Source organism: Portunus trituberculatus, chromosome 29 (genome assembly GCF_017591435.1).
Source record: "Portunus trituberculatus isolate SZX2019 chromosome 29, ASM1759143v1, whole genome shotgun sequence".
Classification (NCBI taxonomy): Eukaryota; Metazoa; Arthropoda; class Malacostraca; order Decapoda; family Portunidae; genus Portunus; species Portunus trituberculatus.
Window position 1 is genome coordinate 8,933,088 of NC_059283.1, and position 17,998 is coordinate 8,951,085.

The following is a 17,998-nucleotide window of genomic DNA, read 5'->3' on the forward strand; positions in this document are numbered from 1 at the left end:
CTCTCTCTCTCTCTCTCTCTCTCTCTCTCTCTCTCTCTCTCTCTCTCTCTCTCTCTCTCTCTCTCTCTCTCTCTCTCTCTCTCTCGTCATTCCTCAAACAAGTACGGAAAGCAATTTGTGTTATCATTTCCTGTTATCTGTTATCTGCTGCTGCGAGGTGCCGGTGACTCGATACTGAACGCTATCAAGGCCACAGGTATTTATGGGGAAGGTCAGAGAGAGAGAGAGAGAGAGAGAGAGAGAGAGAGAGAGAGAGAGAGAGAGAGAGAGAGAGAGAGAGAAAGTTACTTCATTTATTTGAGCTATGAAGGATATGAAACGTTAAAGAAAATAAAATAGTAGTAGTAGTAATAATAGTAATAGCAGCATCAGTAACAGTTGTAGCAGCAGTAGAAAATAAATGAGGTGAAAGGAAAAGAAAATTCCCTTGAAGAACCCCAGTAGGATATCGATAGAGGGGACAGAAAGATGAAGGAACAAGGCTTGAGACCATCCAGCCATCGCCTCACCATACACCGGCGCCTTGAGAGTGACAGCCACAAGAACCCAGTGAAGACTCTTAGGAACTGTGGTGCAAATGAGTCTCAGATCCGTAAGACCAATTGAAGCTCCACTCTTGACAACCCAGCGCCGTCACTCCCTCGGCTTTGTGTTCCATATTAACGGTAATCGATATAAAGTGTTCTCTTAACCGAGTGATTGACGAATATCGATTTTCTTACACACTCCCGTTATTACCAGCGTGAAAAAAGATAAAGGGTTGGCGAGGCTCGTGTCAGGAGAAGGTTAGTTTGAATGTAGGGATTAGTGAGGCAAGGTTATCACCTCTAGATGGCTTGGGTGGCTCTTGGTGTGATGGACTGATAGCTTCTGTTATGCCCAAGTACTCGTAGATTCCGAGGGATTGTTTATTCTACCCCTGGCCCAGAAAGAGAGAGAGAGAGAGAGAGAGAGAGAGAGAGCGTTTTGTTCTCTCTCTCCCCTCAATCTTAAAGTGTATACCGATAGATTTACTTAAAATTCCCTAATCCTTCACTCTTTCAGCACACTTATCTTGACTTACTTTCACGAGTGTTACTTAACTTCTCTCTTTCGATCTTCTTGAAGGAATCCAAGATAACTTTACGTAATTTTCTAATAGACAGATAAGAATCACGAAATCATAGACACACACACATACATACATACATACATATATGCATACATACACTCATACATACGCTTCATACCTACATCACATACTTTACTGATATAGCACTTTTATTTCCATACTTAACACCCACTCACCCTGACCTACTTTCCAGCTAGAGTGACTATACCTTTCCTCTGTCTGTTTCTCCCTCTCTCCATTTCAAATCAACACACAGTAACTTCTCAGCCGCACTGTTTACTTCTCTAATATTTGAGTTACTACACATTGCCTCACGCTGCCACACTGAAGGACAGACCCGTGCCTTGGACTAAGCTTACTTAACGTAGAGGCCGGCATTCAGAAACACACAGCTCTCACCACGACTGTTTTCGAAGACCACAGAAATTATTACCCTGGTTTTCAAGACGGTTTATCTTATTAATACAGTAGAAATCTTGTTTCACTGGAACCATGAAGAAATAAAATTCTGAGGAACCTGTGTCACTTCAACTGGAGCTTTTTGAAAGTAGTACCTGAAAGTGTGCCAGAATGCGATCTTACCTCAAAGCGGGGTATTTTGGTATATAAGTTTACTGGCCGTGATCATTTCGTGTCCGGCCATTACTTGTGAACTAATACTGCTGATCCCTCCTCGGGCACCAGTAAAGCCTGGCCAGGGTAAACTGCTGGTGTAAGTAAACTGGGCTTTTATCCTCTTTTTTCTCCCTCTCGTTTTTGTGATTATCGATTCCCAAATTGGTCTTTTCATCTCTTTTATTGACCATTATCGAAGTCTCTCTCTCTCTCTCTCTCTCTCTCTCTCTCTCTCTCTCTCTCTCTCTCTCTCTCTCTCTTGGGCCTGCTATCACCAGGTATAACACGTGGGCAGTCGTACACTCGCTGCAACTTGTCAGATAAGCAGAGATAACACGATAATAAGAATCGGTCGGCGCCTGACGGACAGCCTAGGAGCGACTGAGTGGCGCCTCACTTCCCTGCGTGGGCGAGGGTGTGGCTGCATCAGTCTTGCCTTGTTTCCGGGGCCTGGAGAACCTGACTGACTGATGGATGTCCACGTTGACGCGTCTGGGGAACTGTCAAAGGACTCAGTGCGGCAGCTGTGTCCTGTCCCTTACCGGCGCTGGTTCCGTTCTCCCGTGTCCTTCTTTGGTCTTACTCCGTCCGTATTAGGAGTGAAGGAAAAATGTTAGCTGTCATTCGCTGATTCGGCTCGTGTGTGTGTGTGTGTGTGTGTGTGTGTGTGTGTGTGTGTGTGTGTGTGTGTGTGTGTGTGTGTGTGTTTTGGATACGAGTGTTTGTTAACTTTTACTTTTAAACTCAAGTCCTTCCAGTAACTTGTCGATATACGAGTGTAGTATAAAAAGGAAATAACGCTAGAACGAGAGTAAGGAAAAATAGTTAAAATACTCCACAATACAGGAAAAGAAAAAGTCTGGGATGGTTTCCGGTTGGTAGAATACGTTTAAAAAATCTACACAAACCACTCGAGCATTGAAGCAGGACGCGGCAGCATCACACGACCGCGTTCCTGTTAGGTGATAAACTCGCCGTGTCGTGTGTGATAAAAGCCAGCCGTTATCAGGCACCCCGCAGACCGCCGCTCATTCACGGGTTCTGAGGGAGCCAGTGGGGGAGAGAAAGGGCGAGGAGGGTGTAATAAGCCGCCATTCACAGTGACGCCAACACACCGACATGCCACCACCTGCTTACGAATGAGAAAGCCTTCGCTTGACTTGGCGTGATGCAAGATGGCAGTCCTCCCCTATTTCGTTTCCATCCCATATTGATTTTGTTTTGGGCGTAATGGTTCTGTTTATTTGCCTTGAATTCGTGGGTTGTAGGTGAAAGTAGTAGTATTTTCTTTTTGGCAATAAACTTTTTACTCATATGAAATTGAAACTGATTGATTGACTGATAGATTGACTATTAATTTGCCAGCATCTCACCACCACCATCTCTCTCTCCCCTCAGCTCCCCCGAAGAAGCTGCAACACTCCCAATCTCGCCCTTCCCTCTCCCCTCCCCCGGCGGCCATCCCAGGCAACGGCCCCGGGCGATCCAAACTCATCACCAATGGTACGTGATCCTCCTCCTCCTCCTCCTCCTCCTGTGTTGATTACTTGTACCTGCTTGCCTTGAGTTGTATTAATGACTTTTAATGTAAGTTGTGTAATTCTTATTATTCCTACTTTTACTAGTTAACGTTGTGAGTTTCAGTACTGCGGTTTGGTTATTAGTTAGTGTACTACACTGTAGCATGGATTTATTGTTTATTTTATTATTGTTGTATATTGTATTAAACCAGACACGAGGACATTCAAATTTTCCTTTATTTTCGTCATTTTAATATCCTAATCATTATTCAAGTTTCCTTTCAATCTAAGGAACAACAGTAAGGATCTTTTTCGCATGTATGTTACAGCGAAACGTGTGGTTATTTGTTCTCTGCCAGAAGGGATGAATTTCTGGTAGGAAGCATGCACTTACAAGGAGGTGTCATTTTCTTGTCCAGATTCCTATCATAAAATTGGCTCCACTTGTCCTGTCTCCTTCCCTTGGGCAGTCAGTCGTCAGTCACTCAGACACTCACGGCTCGCTCACTGCTTACATGATCCAAGCAAGGCAAGGCTGGCAAGCCTCCTCCGGCCACTTTATCTTACCACAAACCGAATTCTCAAACACTTCGGTTCCAGTTGTTTTATGAGTGTTTCCATAATTCAAGTGACAGTTTACTAAAGATTTAAAGATTTTGCGTTGTAAATGTGAGATCATATATTCAGTGTTGGCTGATAAGCCTGTTTGGAAATACAAATCGACATTTGACATGTCCTTGTGTCTGCCTCGCTAGTGCCATCGCGCCGCGCTGTGATGTAGAGATAAATCCATTATCTCCAGCATGACCCCCGTGGCATCCCTTCCTGTACCTTCTCCCTCCTGGCATTGTAGGTACCTTCAGCTCATACTTCAAGGGTGGCGGGGCGGACCCTGGCCTGCCTCCCGAGCGCCCTTCCCCATCCCGCTCTGTGTCTCCCCGCCGCCACTACAATCCTCACGCATCCAGCACCACTCTCAGTCCTCTCTACGCTTCCTCCTCCTCATCCTCCTCTACCTCTCCATTGAGCGTGGGCTACGGGACGCCCACGCCCTCCCTTGCATACCCTCACACGGCCCTGGCAGGACGAGAGGCCGTTTACTCCCGTCTTGCTCCCTCGCCCGTCACACCCAAAAGTAAGTTACCTTCACAACACTTTCCCTGTAGGTGATGTCAACGTGTCTCCAGTAACGAGCCATTAACGAGGGGCGGCAGGGCAGTGTTAAGGAGTAATTTTGGTTAACATCTTCGCGTGGAGGCATCTGTTGTTCTGGCTTGGACTTGATGTACTGCGCTTGGTAGATGTAAGAGTTGTGATCGGTGGTGCTGTAACCCGCTCACCTCACTGGTCAAGCTTTCCCCTAATGTTATGACCCAAGAGTTGATGTAGCTTGAGCTTGTGGCGTTTTGTGTTGACATTGAGCTAATTTTACCTAAGTATCTTTTCAAGAGTCAAGTGTATATAAATATCCCAGAGTAAGCTGTGGTCTATTCAGCCACGGGTAAGCGCAGCCTCGTCCTACTCTTATAAACGCGACGGGGCTGCGTTTCTCCAGTCTTCAGGGAAAGAAGCTAATCTAAGAACAGACCCTTAACCCAGTCCCTTGTCCCTGCTAAGCCACTCAGCCTCAGTAGGGTAATGACAAGCCTAGCGCTGCCTTAACTTATGCTTCATGGTACTGGGTGGTGCTGCAGGTCTTGGCGGAACCCCTGCCAGTGCCCGGCGCAGGGGGGGCGTGGCTGGTGCCCGCGTGCCCCCCCTCTCCCCCTGGTCCAGACGAGCAGCCAGACCTAACACCGTCAACGTGGACTCAGCACATCATCTAACAGGTAGACACGCTCATTAACTCCCACAGGTACTCAGCCACACGAGGAGGAACTAGAAAAATCATCCTTTGTGAGACTCCCACAACAGTCACTCCTTCCCTTCCACTCCTAGCTCTCTTCTACCATCTTCCCTTCATCTCTTTGCGCTCCTCCACCTCCTTCCTTCTCCCAGCCACTGTCTACCCCTCACCACATTTGCCACACCCCACCCAGCCTGACACGTGTCAGGCGTGGGTGCGCAGTGCAAACATTATACTTCCCTCTTATTTCCGTATTTTTAAGCATTTCACTAATCAGATATAATGATAATGATAATGATAACACTTTTTCATGGCAATATTCATTCCCACCACCGTCACACCCTGACACACTCCTCAACGACTCCCCCAGTGCTGTCTCCCTCATTCCCTCCCTCAGCCCTCCCGGACCTTATCAAATTGCACCATTTCCTCAGTGTCACATTACTTGACATTTGTGAGTCATTTGCTCAAAATTGTACGCTTCCCCATGACCACAGATTCGCTTTCTATCTTTTAAGCCATTCTGCAAGATTACTTATTTTAAGGTTTTTCAATGATTGTCTTTATTGTGGGTTTTTGCAATATTGCTAATATAAATGTCTGATTACATTTCTAATAAGGAAGGAGTAGAGTATGTGTTTAAAATATACTTTGCTCCAGAATCATATAACAGTGATAGGGCAGGACTAACTAACCAGGTAACAGGTCTAGTGCTAGCAACACCTTGACAGCAATAAGATGAATAACTTTACCACTCTGGCACATTAAAACTAAAACAGTGCATGCAAATACTTCAATAAAGACAAGCTTGTTTGGTATAAGTGCTTTGTGTGGTGTGCTGCTAACTCACTATCCTGGCTATCTCAAGACTGCAGTTAACAGAAAGTAAGACAATGTAGACAGAGATATAGTTTATGACTACAGGGTGTTCAACTAACTGTGTTTTAATGGTGTATAAGTTTTGGCATTTAACAGTGAGAACTCTTTGCCTCATGCACTCAGCTTCCCTCACAGTGCAGAATAACCCTCTTGCTCCACTACAGTCTGGCTTGCCATTTAAACACAAAGAGTCCTCACTTGTTTGCCTCAGTGGCTTTCTGAAAACAAATGCTGCTTTGTTAATTTAACCCAGGGAGCTTTGAGGTAACATACACTGCCCTTGTGGGGACAGAATATGACTTTTAACTCATTAACAAAACTGCAAATCTGAACAATCTCTTGGTGTTGATTCAGTTTTGTGCAATAAGAAGTAAAGGTAGCTAGTGTATATATTATTTTCATGTAGTGGCCATTTACTAGGGATATATTTCAGTACAGTGTATACATATTACTATAGTATGTGGTGAATCTAGTTGGCTACTAATAGGTTAACTTGTAATACAAACTCTCATCTGAATATGGACTAACACCTGAACTTCCATCCTGTAGCTCTCCTCTCACCGGCGGACAAGAAGAGTTCCAAAAATAAAAGTCTTGCCCGCAGGATTAAGTCCCTTTGGAGTATAGGTACAGAAGTAGTGCATGGAGGCTCTCACTCTGCATGCTGATGGTGGATGCTTGGCTGGTCCCTGGATTGGCTTGTCTTGATTTGTCTTGGCTCATCCTGGCTTGTCTCACCACGTGCCAGCTGGGGAAATCTTGTGTTGTGTTTATATTGTCTCTAAGTTGCTTGTAATTCAGTGCAAAGTTGTGTTTCAATGCTGTGCTTCTCTGTTAGTACACGTGAAGTGCGTGTGCATTCTTCCGCTTTACCAGTTTTGTATGATTTTTGTATAAGTTCTCTGCTTATTCATATTGTAAATGCCCAGCCCAGCTTTTTATTTTATTTGCTGAAATTGTGCATAACTTTTGTGTTTGTAAAGACATTAACTGCCTTTTTTGGGGGAGAGAGGGTGTGGTAAGGTTGCATTTATGTATGATTTTTTGATAACAGCTTTCAAGAATATCAGTTAACTTTGCGTTTGCAATGTATAATAGAGAGATTGCTACTCTATGGTATACCATAAAGTCTGGTGTACAAAGAGTAAAGCCATCATGCACCTTTGCTCTGCTACAATAGACACAGCACCACACACATCACCAGTCTGGGCATGAAGTGTGCACTAAACCAGCTGACATGGTACACCACTGCCTTTGTGAATGGTGTAGCAGAATGTAGGAGTGTTTTATTTGGGTTGATGACTTAGTTCTGCAACCAGAAGCACTTGTGTTGATGTAGAAGTAGACAATTACACTCATTGGTGCTTCTTTGCAAAGTTTCCAGTGTTTTTTGAGTTGCTTTGTCTTAATGCAAGTGAAGTTTGATGTGTTACATTGATTGTGTAGCACACAGGAGCCTCCTTTTGTTTTTACTGGCTATGCATGAACGTGTCACCAAACATTCCTTGCACAGATCCACCTCAATTTGCAACACAATTGGATCTTTAATGACATACTTCTCAGCTCAGTCTGATGTGTCTAAACATATGAATATCCTCACATAACACACCTTTAGCACCTCACAGCACTAACTCCCTCTCTTTGCCCAGATGATGAGTGTGATGCTGACAATGAGGCAGCAAGTGGAGGCAGTGGGGAGGCCGGAGAACACAAGGATGGAGAGGACCTGTACATGCGATTAGAACTTTTGCTGGGGGAGGGAGCAGCACCTCCCACCTCAGCCACCAGGCCCTCCAGAGCTGCCTCCTCCCATACATCCTTCAGCTCCCTCTCTGCCTCCTCTGAAGTGAACACCACAGCATCCAACAACACCAGCCCCGTCTCAACCTTGAATGGTGAATGTCTTGAACTGTGGAGCTTGAGTGAGGCTGAGTCATGTGTGTGTGTGGGTGGTACTGAGGAGATATGGGGGTGTCTAAAAGGATTTTTACCCATGTTCTCTCCATGATTTCTGCATTAGTGTTGAGTTTAGAGATTCAGGAAGTGTACTGCATGTCTTATTGAAAATTATGATTTTTTCTACCTTTTTAATGAGTTGAATAGGAAATTAAGTGTATTTTGTTAAGGAAATATAAGTACTCTTTCTTTCTCTCCCTTTACATTGCATTTTGTGTTTGATCTCTCTCTCTCTCTCTCTCTCTCTCTCTCTCTCTCTCTCTCTCTCTCTCTCTCTCTCTCTCTCTCTCTCTCTCTCTCTCTCTCTCTTGATATAATTTCTTTGATATATAACTTAAGCCCAAATAACTGCCAGGAGTACTTGAACCCCATATCTCCTGACTAACCACCCCCATGTAACCCTTGCCATCCTTGTAACATGGGAGAGCAAAGACCGCAAGCCATATTTTTCACTTCCCTCCCTCATTATGGTAGGTTCCTCAGAGGTTGAACTGCGGATGCCCGGCGGCCGAGATGCCTCCGTGGAAAGCATGAACTCCTTCCTGTCCCATGGCGCCTCCTCTTCCAACGCCTCCGCCTCCCCCACCACCACCCCTCGCAGGCACTCAGTCACCAGTGAGTGCTCTAGTCTAGTGCCAAGTAGTGTTGGTTAATGATTTATTGCATGTTTTTTTTTTTTTTTTTTTTTTTTTTTTTTTTTGTTAATGGCATCAATATCCTGCTTCTGTGATCCAAGAGCAAAAGGATTGCTGTGTGTGTTAGTGTATGTGTGCTAGTTGTGTTTCTGTATCTGTAGTATTATACATCCTGAGCTTGTTTCCATGTAAATTCATCATCTGTGTTGTCCGTGTAATATGACGAGTCTAATTTATGGGTTTGTGTGTGTGTATATGTATTAAGTTCTCTTTTGATTTATGGATTATAGTACTCTATTCAAGTTTTGAAGCATCTAAAGTGCATCATTTTTTTTCCAAAGCTTTGCAAGATCGCAAGTATTTTGTGCTTTATGTATAGAAACTCCATTCCAGTGGCCTGATTTGTGCACAGTTAATGTCTTTGGCTTCCCTGCTTGCTTAATGGCTTTGAATTGCAGAAGTGTAAAAAGTAAAAGGCATAACTATTGCATCATTCCCTGCTGTGTATACCAGGCCAAAACTTGTGAAAGCTATGGAACATTGTGTTGTCTTAAAGCCACAGTCAGTGACTTTGTTTGTGTGGACTCACTTGGAACTCAGGAGAAGATGAATAAGTATGAATCTAATGACTAATGAGTTTTGTTTGAAGTATTCACTGAAAAGCAGCATGACCAATGATGAGAATGAGTCCCAGCAGATAACTGTGTAGCATAAGAGTGCATGTGAGTCATCTTAATAACAGAGATGATGCTGTTTTGTGTGGTGTGTGTGTATGCATCTGGTTTGCGTGTGTGCGTGTGTCTGCCCAGCGAGTAACTAACCCAGCATGTGGTGTTGTGTCACAGCATCCCAGCCCGGCCAGGTGGAGGAACTCAGTCTCTTTGGTAGGAGAAGGTCATCAGTGCGTCGCTCAGCAAGAAATGCCCCAGTGAAGGGCCCGCTAGACCCCAAAGGTCAGTCTGCTGCCATGCTTACTGAAGCCCACAGAGGGTCACTGATGCACTCAGATGCATGAGCACTGCTCCTTGTTGCATTGTTGCAGTTACATATTCAACCAGTCATTGTTTATTTCATTTTTAAAATTTATAGTTAAGATTCTTGGAGAAATATTATCGTATGAAAAGTATTATTGCAAAACATATACATAGGTTTCTCAGAGTCTTTTTAATACTTCAATGTTTCACATGTGTAAGACAAGGTCTTTGTCTGCAGTGCGATTCGCCAGTTACCGTGGGGCACAGCTGAGCCTGCGACCACTGTTCTTTGAAGTGCCACAGCAAGATCCAGACCCACTGTTCACCGGGAGGTCTTGGCTGTACCACGAGATGAAGGTGCAGCTTACCAGTGACACGCCCACCAACCGCGGCATCATCCTCACTGGCAATGTGGGTGCTGGCAAGACAGCTGCTATCCTGCAGCTAGTTGAGTACAGCTGCTTTGGCCGCAAGCGGGAGGAGTCAATATACCATGGTAAGCTGTGTGTGGCAGCCCAATAAAGGCAGTCATGTTATTCTAAATTTTATTTCAATGAACTTCATGAATTACACCTCAGTCAAAACAATAAGTGCATTCCTATTTCAGATCCTTATAGCAAGGGAGGGGGCTTAGTACCAGAGGGCGTGAAAGCCCTGGCATCAAGACTGGTGGCGTATCACTTCTGTCAGGCTGAAAACTCTGCCACCTGTTTGGTTCCTGACTTTGTGCACTCCATTGCTGCCCAACTGTGCCAGGCACCTCAGCTGCATGCCTACAGAGATCTGCTGCTGGCTGAGCCTCAGACACAGGCGCTGCTGGCCTTGCCTGCTTGCATCAGTGACCCGGCGGCAGCGCTGGTCAAGGGCGTGCTGGAGCCACTGCACACACTGCGGCGCCTGGGCAAGGTGGGCGCTGAGCCACTGCTGGTGGTGGTGGATGGCCTGTGTGAGGCAGAATACCATCGGCCAGACCACGCCGACACTTTGGCCTCCTTTTTGGCACGTTACGCCGTCAAGCTGCCTTCCTTCATCAAGCTGGTGGTCAGCGTGCGCACTCAGCTGGCTGAGCTCACCCGCCTGCTGCCCTTCCACAGAATCTCGCTGGACCCCGACCAGAGAGCTGACCCCACCACTGATCTGGCCGCCAGGGACCTGTCAGACTATGTCAGCTTCCGGTGCATGCACTCCCCTACCATCCGCTCCAACATTGCAGTGACGCAGGGCAAGATGGAGGGTGGCTCAGCCCAGCACCGCTTCACCCACTACCTGGTGGCTCAGAGCCGTGGCTCCATGCTGTACATCAAGCTCATTCTGGACCTGGTGGAGAGAGGACATCTGGTCATGAAGTCCGGCTCATTCAAAGTCCTGCCCCAGACGCTCAGTGAAATCTTCCTCCTGCTCTTTAATCTTCGGTTTCCGAGTGTGAGGAGCTTTGAAAAGATTCAGCCCATCCTCAACGTGGTCCTGGCAGCCCTCAACCCTCTCACGCTGCCAGAGATCTACCACTCAGTCAATGCTGGGCTGCTCTACAAGTTCCTGTCTTGGGACGAGTTCCTCAACTGCTTCAAGATCCTCAACTCCTTCCTGGTGAAGCGGCTGGATGACACCTTCATGCTGTTTCACCCTGCACTGCGGGAGTGGTTGGCCAGGCGGGCCGAGGGTGAGTCACCAAAGTTTGTATGTGACCCAAGGGCGGGCCATGCAAACCTGGCCCTGCGTATGTCCCGGTTGGAGTGGCCCCTGGATCCAGAGGCATCCCTGGAGCTGGGCCACCACATTCTGAAGGCTCACGTGTACAAGAACATGGCCCGTGGACTACCACTGTCACCAAGGGACCTGCAGGCACTCTGGCTTGCCCAGTCAGCACACAATGTCTCTCAAGCACTTGCTTGCACAAGAAACCTATACAGTCCAAACACCAAGGTGAGACTTGGGAATTTGTGTAAGAAATTTGTACATATACATTATTATATATTTGTAGTCACATACTTTTAAGGAGATGTAAATATTCCTGCATCACTTCATGTCTGACATTTCATGTTGCAGGTCTCCAGATTGTTGCTTCTTGCCGGTGCCTCTCCAGACTACCCCAGCGAACACCTGCATAATGCTCCCATCCTGGGTGTCTGTGCCCACCAAGGCCACACAGAGATGGTGGCTCTCTTCATAGAGTTTGGGGCTGACATCAACCTGGCCAACAACGAGGGAGTGACAGCCCTGGGCATGGCATCAGCTCAGGGCCACTGTGACATTGTGAGACTCCTGGTGCAGGCTGGGGCATCCCTCACCTCCAAGGATAAGCAGGGCAAGACCCCCATGGTGCAGGCAGCAGCAGCAGGGCATCTCAATGTGGTTGGCTACCTTCTGTCCTGCGACTGGCCTGGACCCAATGACCTGCTGAAGAACCAGTCACACCAGTCACTCGTGGCAGCTGCCTCCAACGGACACATTAATGTAAGGCTTTGTTGTTCTCAGATGCTAGGAATGCATTATTCATATCATTATGGCATGAGAAAGTTATTTTTACGTCAGATGTATATACCAGTGGTGCATCCTAAAGGAAATTGCAAAAATACCAGTTCCATACTTCAGGGCTCACCCTCATTGTCACCCTGCAGGTTGTGGAGTTCCTGCTGGACATGGCCGAGGTAAGCGTGGATGGTGAGGATACAGTGACAGGCGAGACAGCACTGACAGTGGCAGCTGGTGCCGGCCACACGGCCATGGTGGCAGCACTGCTAAGGGCTGGTGCTTGCATCACCAAAGGCAACTCACGGGGCACAGCGCCGCTCACCTGTGCAGTGCGCAACGGCCACTACGAGGTGGCCAAGCTTCTGTTGAGTCAGGGTGTGGCAGTGGAGAGCCCGGATGCTGCCGGCCGGACACCCCTCATGGTGGCTGCAGCAGAGGGCCACCTGGGTCTCATGGAGCTACTCATCTCCCGTGGGGCATCCATTGGCCGCACAGACCGCGAAGGCCTGTCCTCCTTGGGCTGGGCATGTTTGCGTGGCCATGTCCACGCTGTGCAGTACCTGGCTGATTGCAACGCCGACCTCAACCATGCCGACAAGACAGGGCGCACACCCCTCGACCTAGCTGCGTACCAGGGTGACCCCATTGTGGTGCAGTTCTTGCTGGACCGTGGTGCGCTGATAGAGCATGTGGACATCAACGGCATGAGGCCGCTGGACCGCGCCATCAGCGCACGCAACGCCGCAGCCGTGCAATGCTTCCTGCGACGCGGCGCCAAGCTGGGCCCAGCCACCTGGGCCATGGCAGCAGGCAAACCCAATATCCTGTGAGTGTTTGCTTCCTTACTCTGTGGTGCTTATTCCAAAATTCTGTACCATTATAGATAACTAACTGAACCTTTTTCCTCAGGGTGATGCTGCTCAACAAGCTTCAGGAAGACGGTGTGGCACTGTGCCGCAAGGGGCGTCTCAAGGAGGCTGCTCATCGCTTTTCCTATGCCCTGCGCAAGCTGCCTGTGGGTGACCAAGGGGAACACTCTGCTACCTTTACACACTTGCGCCTGCACCTCACTCTGAATCTCTCCAGATGCAAGCGAAAAATGAATGTAAGAACATAAGGCAGATAATTTGTGACATTGATAGTTTCAGTTGTTGATATGATGCATAATTACAAGTAGTAAGTCTAATAATTTAGAGACTGTCATTCACTTTATTGTATTAAAACACACCAGGCAGCCTCTCTTTACTCATGGCACTGTGTATCTTGTCACCCTGTACAGGAGATCGAGGAAGCCATCCACCTGGCAGACAACGCCCTCACCATCAAGAGTGACTCGTACGAGGCTTACTATGCCCGGGCCAGAGCGAAGAGAGAAGCCAAGTAAGTGTTTGATACTCTCTTAACACCATGCCTCTCTTTCTCAGAATGCATTAATTTTAGTACTACATAAATGTCTTAAAGATTTTGCTTTTAAGCTTACCAAGAAACATAAATGTTCCTTTCTGTTGGGGTATTACTTTTGAACACTTGTGCAGCACTGCAGAGCATCTCACTGAGGTGGTTGTTTTCCCACAGGTGTTTGAAAGAGGCACTGGAGGATGTGAGGGAGGCAGTGAGACTCGCTCCCCCAACCCGGGATGTGCGTCGAGTCCTAGTCAAGATTCAGGACGAGATGCAGAATGAGCTGGACTCATGTGCCTCCCATGACTTGGCTCAGCTCCGACAGCTGGCGGCCTCTGTGGACACTCTGTCTGAGGCCGACCTCCCCATGACCTCCAGCATCCTTTCAGAATCCGGCTACTCTTCCAATATTTAGACTTGGCCTTGCTGCCACGATGCACTATAGCCAACCGCTGATCTTGTGTCTAGTGTTATGTAGCAGATATTGGTAAGAAAGTCAAACAACACCAAAATTTTGTAGTGTCTTTGCTCATAGATCTGTCTGAAATTTTTACTTAAGCATAAATAAGAAATTCTGTAGGATGGATGTTTGTTACTCAAGCATAAGAGTAAGTCGTCATGACTCCTGAAGCCCATGCATGTATCTGACACTTTATCCAGAAATGTTGCAGTAAGCTGCTGATTCCAGTGCTTAAGTTTGGAGATGCAGGTTCACTCATATAATTCCATATCAAGAATTCCACTAACTTTGAGACATACCTTAAAAGTAACATGAGCCTTTCGATAAGTCTTTTTTTTCTGTGTTGTCCATGTTCTGTGTTCCCCATGTGCTGTGTTGTTATACTTATTTCTTATTTACTTCTTTTTTTTTTATTATCAACTAACTTAAATTATGTGCACATTCTCTTCTCAAAAGGCTCATGCTGAGGAATACTTTCTCTGAACTATGACTGACTGTATATCCACACTAATGGCCCACAACATCTTTGCCTTACTCAACAAGACCACAGAGACTCAGAGACTCGCCGCTCTCTGCCGGCTGAGACTCGACTCATTTTGATGCCTTGATTTGGACAAACACTCAAAAAGAACTGGTATGACTTGAACTTGTCATTTTCTGCCAAGGCTGATCCTTTGGGAAGTGCTGAAATTTTGGTGAAATGTCAGTCTTCCAAAGATTCCTTCCCCAGAGGACTGCCACCCAGTACTTGGCTTTTAGCTTGTCACTAGCAGGGGGAGAGTGAGGGAGTCCAGATCACCTGCCCAGCAAGCCCTCCGTGGCCAGCTCCCTCTTTAGTGCTGCAAAGAATGTATGCAGGTTTTCCTCTCTTTGGTTGAAGTGTGAAATTGTTGCTATGGTTCCTGTGTCAAGTTAGTTTCAGCCACCATTTAGATTAAACAGAAATTTTTGCTGTCATTCCTTGCAGTACTGAATGTTCTCCAACCCATGCAGTGTTTCTAAAAGTAGACGTAAATCATGTATGTTTCTCATTTAGCCACCAAATGAAACTCAGTAATTGTTATATCAAAAAAAATTCAAAAATGTAATAAAAAGTGTGGTTATACCTAAATCAGTATGAAGATGAATATAAGAGTGAATGCCTGTGCTTTGTATGTGAATGGATCAAGGTGGATGGAGAGAATGGATGGAATGTATGTACCTGTCTGACTGTGATAGATTAAGGTCCACAAACAGCTAGCTAGCTACATATTTGTGGCATCACAGAAACAGTCTTCTATAAGTTGCTGTGATATCACAATGAGTTTTACTTGGAGGGAGGTTCAATATCAACATTTTCAAGACAATAGTTTGACATTTCTAACCATTATTTCTGATTCTCTTCTTTCATCATTATTCTGCAATGTGTGTTTGATTCAGTCTGTCATTTGCTGTCATCCTAGTAGCATTTCAGTCTTCATTCTCCTTATGTTAACATTTTGTTCATTTGTTTCATTCTCCTTCCCTCTCAGTTTTGTTCTTGATGGTCTGTCATGTGTTTAATGCTTATCCTGTGTTGGCATCCCAGTAGCATCTCCGTCTTCTCTGTAGTGCAGACATCTCCCATCACATGGTGTTGTACCTCCTTCCTGTCTCCCCCTCGGAATGTTCCCAATGAGTGTTGCTGTGCTGGGTTGGTGCCAAAAACCTTGTGACCCTGGCAGTGGCTCTCACCCCTGTCAGGCCGACCTTCTGTCCCCAACCCAGCTCCCCTGATCTGTCAAGCAACTAGGAATTGGCTTCCTCAATTGGTTTCTATGTTGCAATAGTTCTCCAGGTTCATATCCTACAGTGACATGACCCCAGCATTATCAAAACAGGTAAACCTCTTTAGTTGTCAAAAGAGGACTTACCCAAGCATACACATACCTCTCCTATATGGTGATATATAGGAACAATAGGTTAGCAATGCATATACTTACACAAAAGTCATGTGTAAAGAAATAATACATCTTTTTTTGTCGGGGTCACTTGTCCAGACAAAATTTGGAAATGTAAGAGTAACAATTATATGGAAGGAAAAATCTTACATATATTTAAAATGATTGTTGCCCAAGGCAGAATTTGCTAGTCATTTTTTGTAAAAAATAGTGATGGTGATGAAAGGCACGTATCCAAATGGAAGATTGTATGATTATATAGTGTATGTATAGTGTACAGTCCTATAGTGTTATGGAGTGACGTCATTTTGTACCAATGCAATGGTGAGGGCGGCCAGCGCGTGGTGAGTGAGTCGCCTGGTGAGTGAGTGAGGTGAAGTGGTGTGCGCTGCATCATTAAGTTTGTCTTGTCTTCTTGGGTCACATCACTATGGACCCAAAGGTTTAATGGCTCGCTGATCACTTATAATTATTATGATCTCCTTATAATCAACTGTTCAGTTAGTTAAGCTGCCAAATTTTATACTGTAGTATTTACTATATAATATTATATATGTTAATAAATATACCTGAATGTGAAGAATCTTCTATTTTCCTTTGTCATTTAATTTATAAGTGATTAGTTTTACCACTGGGTAAGACTAAATGTATGCTTCACAAGGAGAACCAGCTGTTCCAAGATAGGATGGAAGTAATCGTAGCAGCCCACAATGCCATAGTTTGGAAGTGGACACTGACAGGGCTGGAGTGTGTATGAGTGGCAGCACTTGGTGTATAGAAAGGAGTACTGTAGAAAGGTAGTAGGTAGAGGATCTGAAGGGGCTGGATTGCATCTGATTGGCAGTTGCATACATAAGACAGTGTGTAGAAAGAGGAATTACATGTGTAATAGAAAAGAGGCACAAGAATTGACACCACACACAATGCATCCACCAGTGTTCACTTCATAATCTCACATATAAGTATAAATAAAAGGATTCTTGAAAATCACAATATTTGGTATTGTGGAAGTAGACAAGATAAAGTGATGGACAGTTTGATATTCCCTAGATATGAAGATTTTCCTATGCCTAAAATTGTGAAAAAAATAAATAAAAACATAACCTCCACCCTAACATAGAGGTAGATAAGGTGCTGGAACAGTTGTGCTTCCAAAGAGGGGAATTTTAATTCCTACATTAGTTGCCACATATCCTTGGATTTCCTTAAACTGAAGATGAGATTTCTTTAGAAATATCCTTGAATGTGGAATTTTGTCCCCTTTCATTAGTGTGTGTGTGTGTGCATGTTTACCTAGTTGTGTAAATCAAGTTGTACGTATATTACAGGGTTCAAGCAAGGCTCATAGTGATCTGTCTCTATATCTACATTTATCTAACTTTTCATTAATTTGTGCATACTTTCTACTGTTATAATCTCTTCACTCAATCCATTCCAGATGCCCACTGTCCTATGTGAAAAACTTAATTTCTTAATGTTCTTCAAACACTAAGAAGTTCAGTTTTCCACATAGGATGGTGGACATTTGGAATAGATTGAGTGAAAAGATTGTAACAGCAGATGTGATTCACCTCGGTCGCCTGCTGGTCACCCAGCCAGTCTTCCCCATTACGGAGCGAGCTCAGAGCTCATAGACCGATCTTCGGGTAGGACTGAGACCACATAACACACTCCACACACCGTGAAAGCAAAGCCACAACCCCTCGAGTTACATCCCATACCTATTTACTGCTAGGTGAACAGGGGCCACATTTGCCTCGCCGCTTACCGAGATTCGAACCCAGCCCTCTCGATTGTGAGTCAAGCGTGCGCGTGTGTGTGTGTGTGTGTGTGTGTGTGTGTGTGTTATTCACCACGGTCGTCTGCTGATCACCCAGCCAGTGTGTGTGTGTGTATGTGTGTGTCTGAGTATGTGATGGGATGATTTTGATGTATATTGGGTGTTTTTAGTGATTTTTATGTGTGCTTATTGGTATCTTGAGATGTTACATGGTGGTTTGAGTGTTTTAAGTGGTTTGGGTGTGTTGGATGTGTGTTTAGGATGTGCTTTGTGGTGTGGAGGTGGTAATACTGAATATTGCATGTTTCTAGTGAGTTCTAAGTGTGTTTATTAATATTTTGAGGTGTTGCATGGTGTTTTGAGTGTGTTTTGGGTTAGTTTTGAGTGTTTAAAGTGTTTTGGCTGTGTGAGAGTGGTGTTCTGAGTGTAT

The 17,998-nt window shown here is 45.5% G+C and overlaps 1 protein-coding gene across 17 annotated transcripts in view; it reads left to right on the top strand.

Annotated features, from left to right (window-relative positions):
• The window catches only part of LOC123510402 (protein TANC2-like), a 235,022-nt gene extending 218,654 nt beyond the window's left edge, over window positions 1–16,368 (top strand). For 8 of the 17 annotated variants that reach the window (XM_045265550.1, XM_045265541.1, XM_045265531.1 and 5 more), the window contains 14 exons: window positions 3,125–3,229; window positions 4,100–4,381; window positions 4,941–5,075; window positions 6,521–6,598; window positions 7,621–7,866; window positions 8,402–8,542; window positions 9,408–9,515; window positions 9,775–10,032; window positions 10,144–11,459; window positions 11,583–11,990; window positions 12,155–12,834; window positions 12,918–13,113; window positions 13,288–13,388; window positions 13,584–16,368. In XM_045265550.1, coding sequence (XP_045121485.1) covers window positions 3,125–3,229; window positions 4,100–4,381; window positions 4,941–5,075; window positions 6,521–6,598; window positions 7,621–7,866; window positions 8,402–8,542; window positions 9,408–9,515; window positions 9,775–10,032; window positions 10,144–11,459; window positions 11,583–11,990; window positions 12,155–12,834; window positions 12,918–13,113; window positions 13,288–13,388; window positions 13,584–13,824 — 4,295 coding nt within the window. In that variant the 3' untranslated portion in view covers window positions 13,825–16,368. The remainder of the gene's footprint in view (window positions 1–3,124; window positions 3,230–4,099; window positions 4,382–4,940; window positions 5,076–6,520; window positions 6,599–7,620; window positions 7,867–8,401; window positions 8,543–9,407; window positions 9,516–9,774; window positions 10,033–10,143; window positions 11,460–11,582; window positions 11,991–12,154; window positions 12,835–12,917; window positions 13,114–13,287; window positions 13,389–13,583) is intronic. The other 9 variants (XM_045265536.1, XM_045265540.1, XM_045265544.1 and 6 more) reach the window with 6 other exon arrangements.
• Window positions 16,369–17,998: the final 1,630 nt, after the last annotated feature.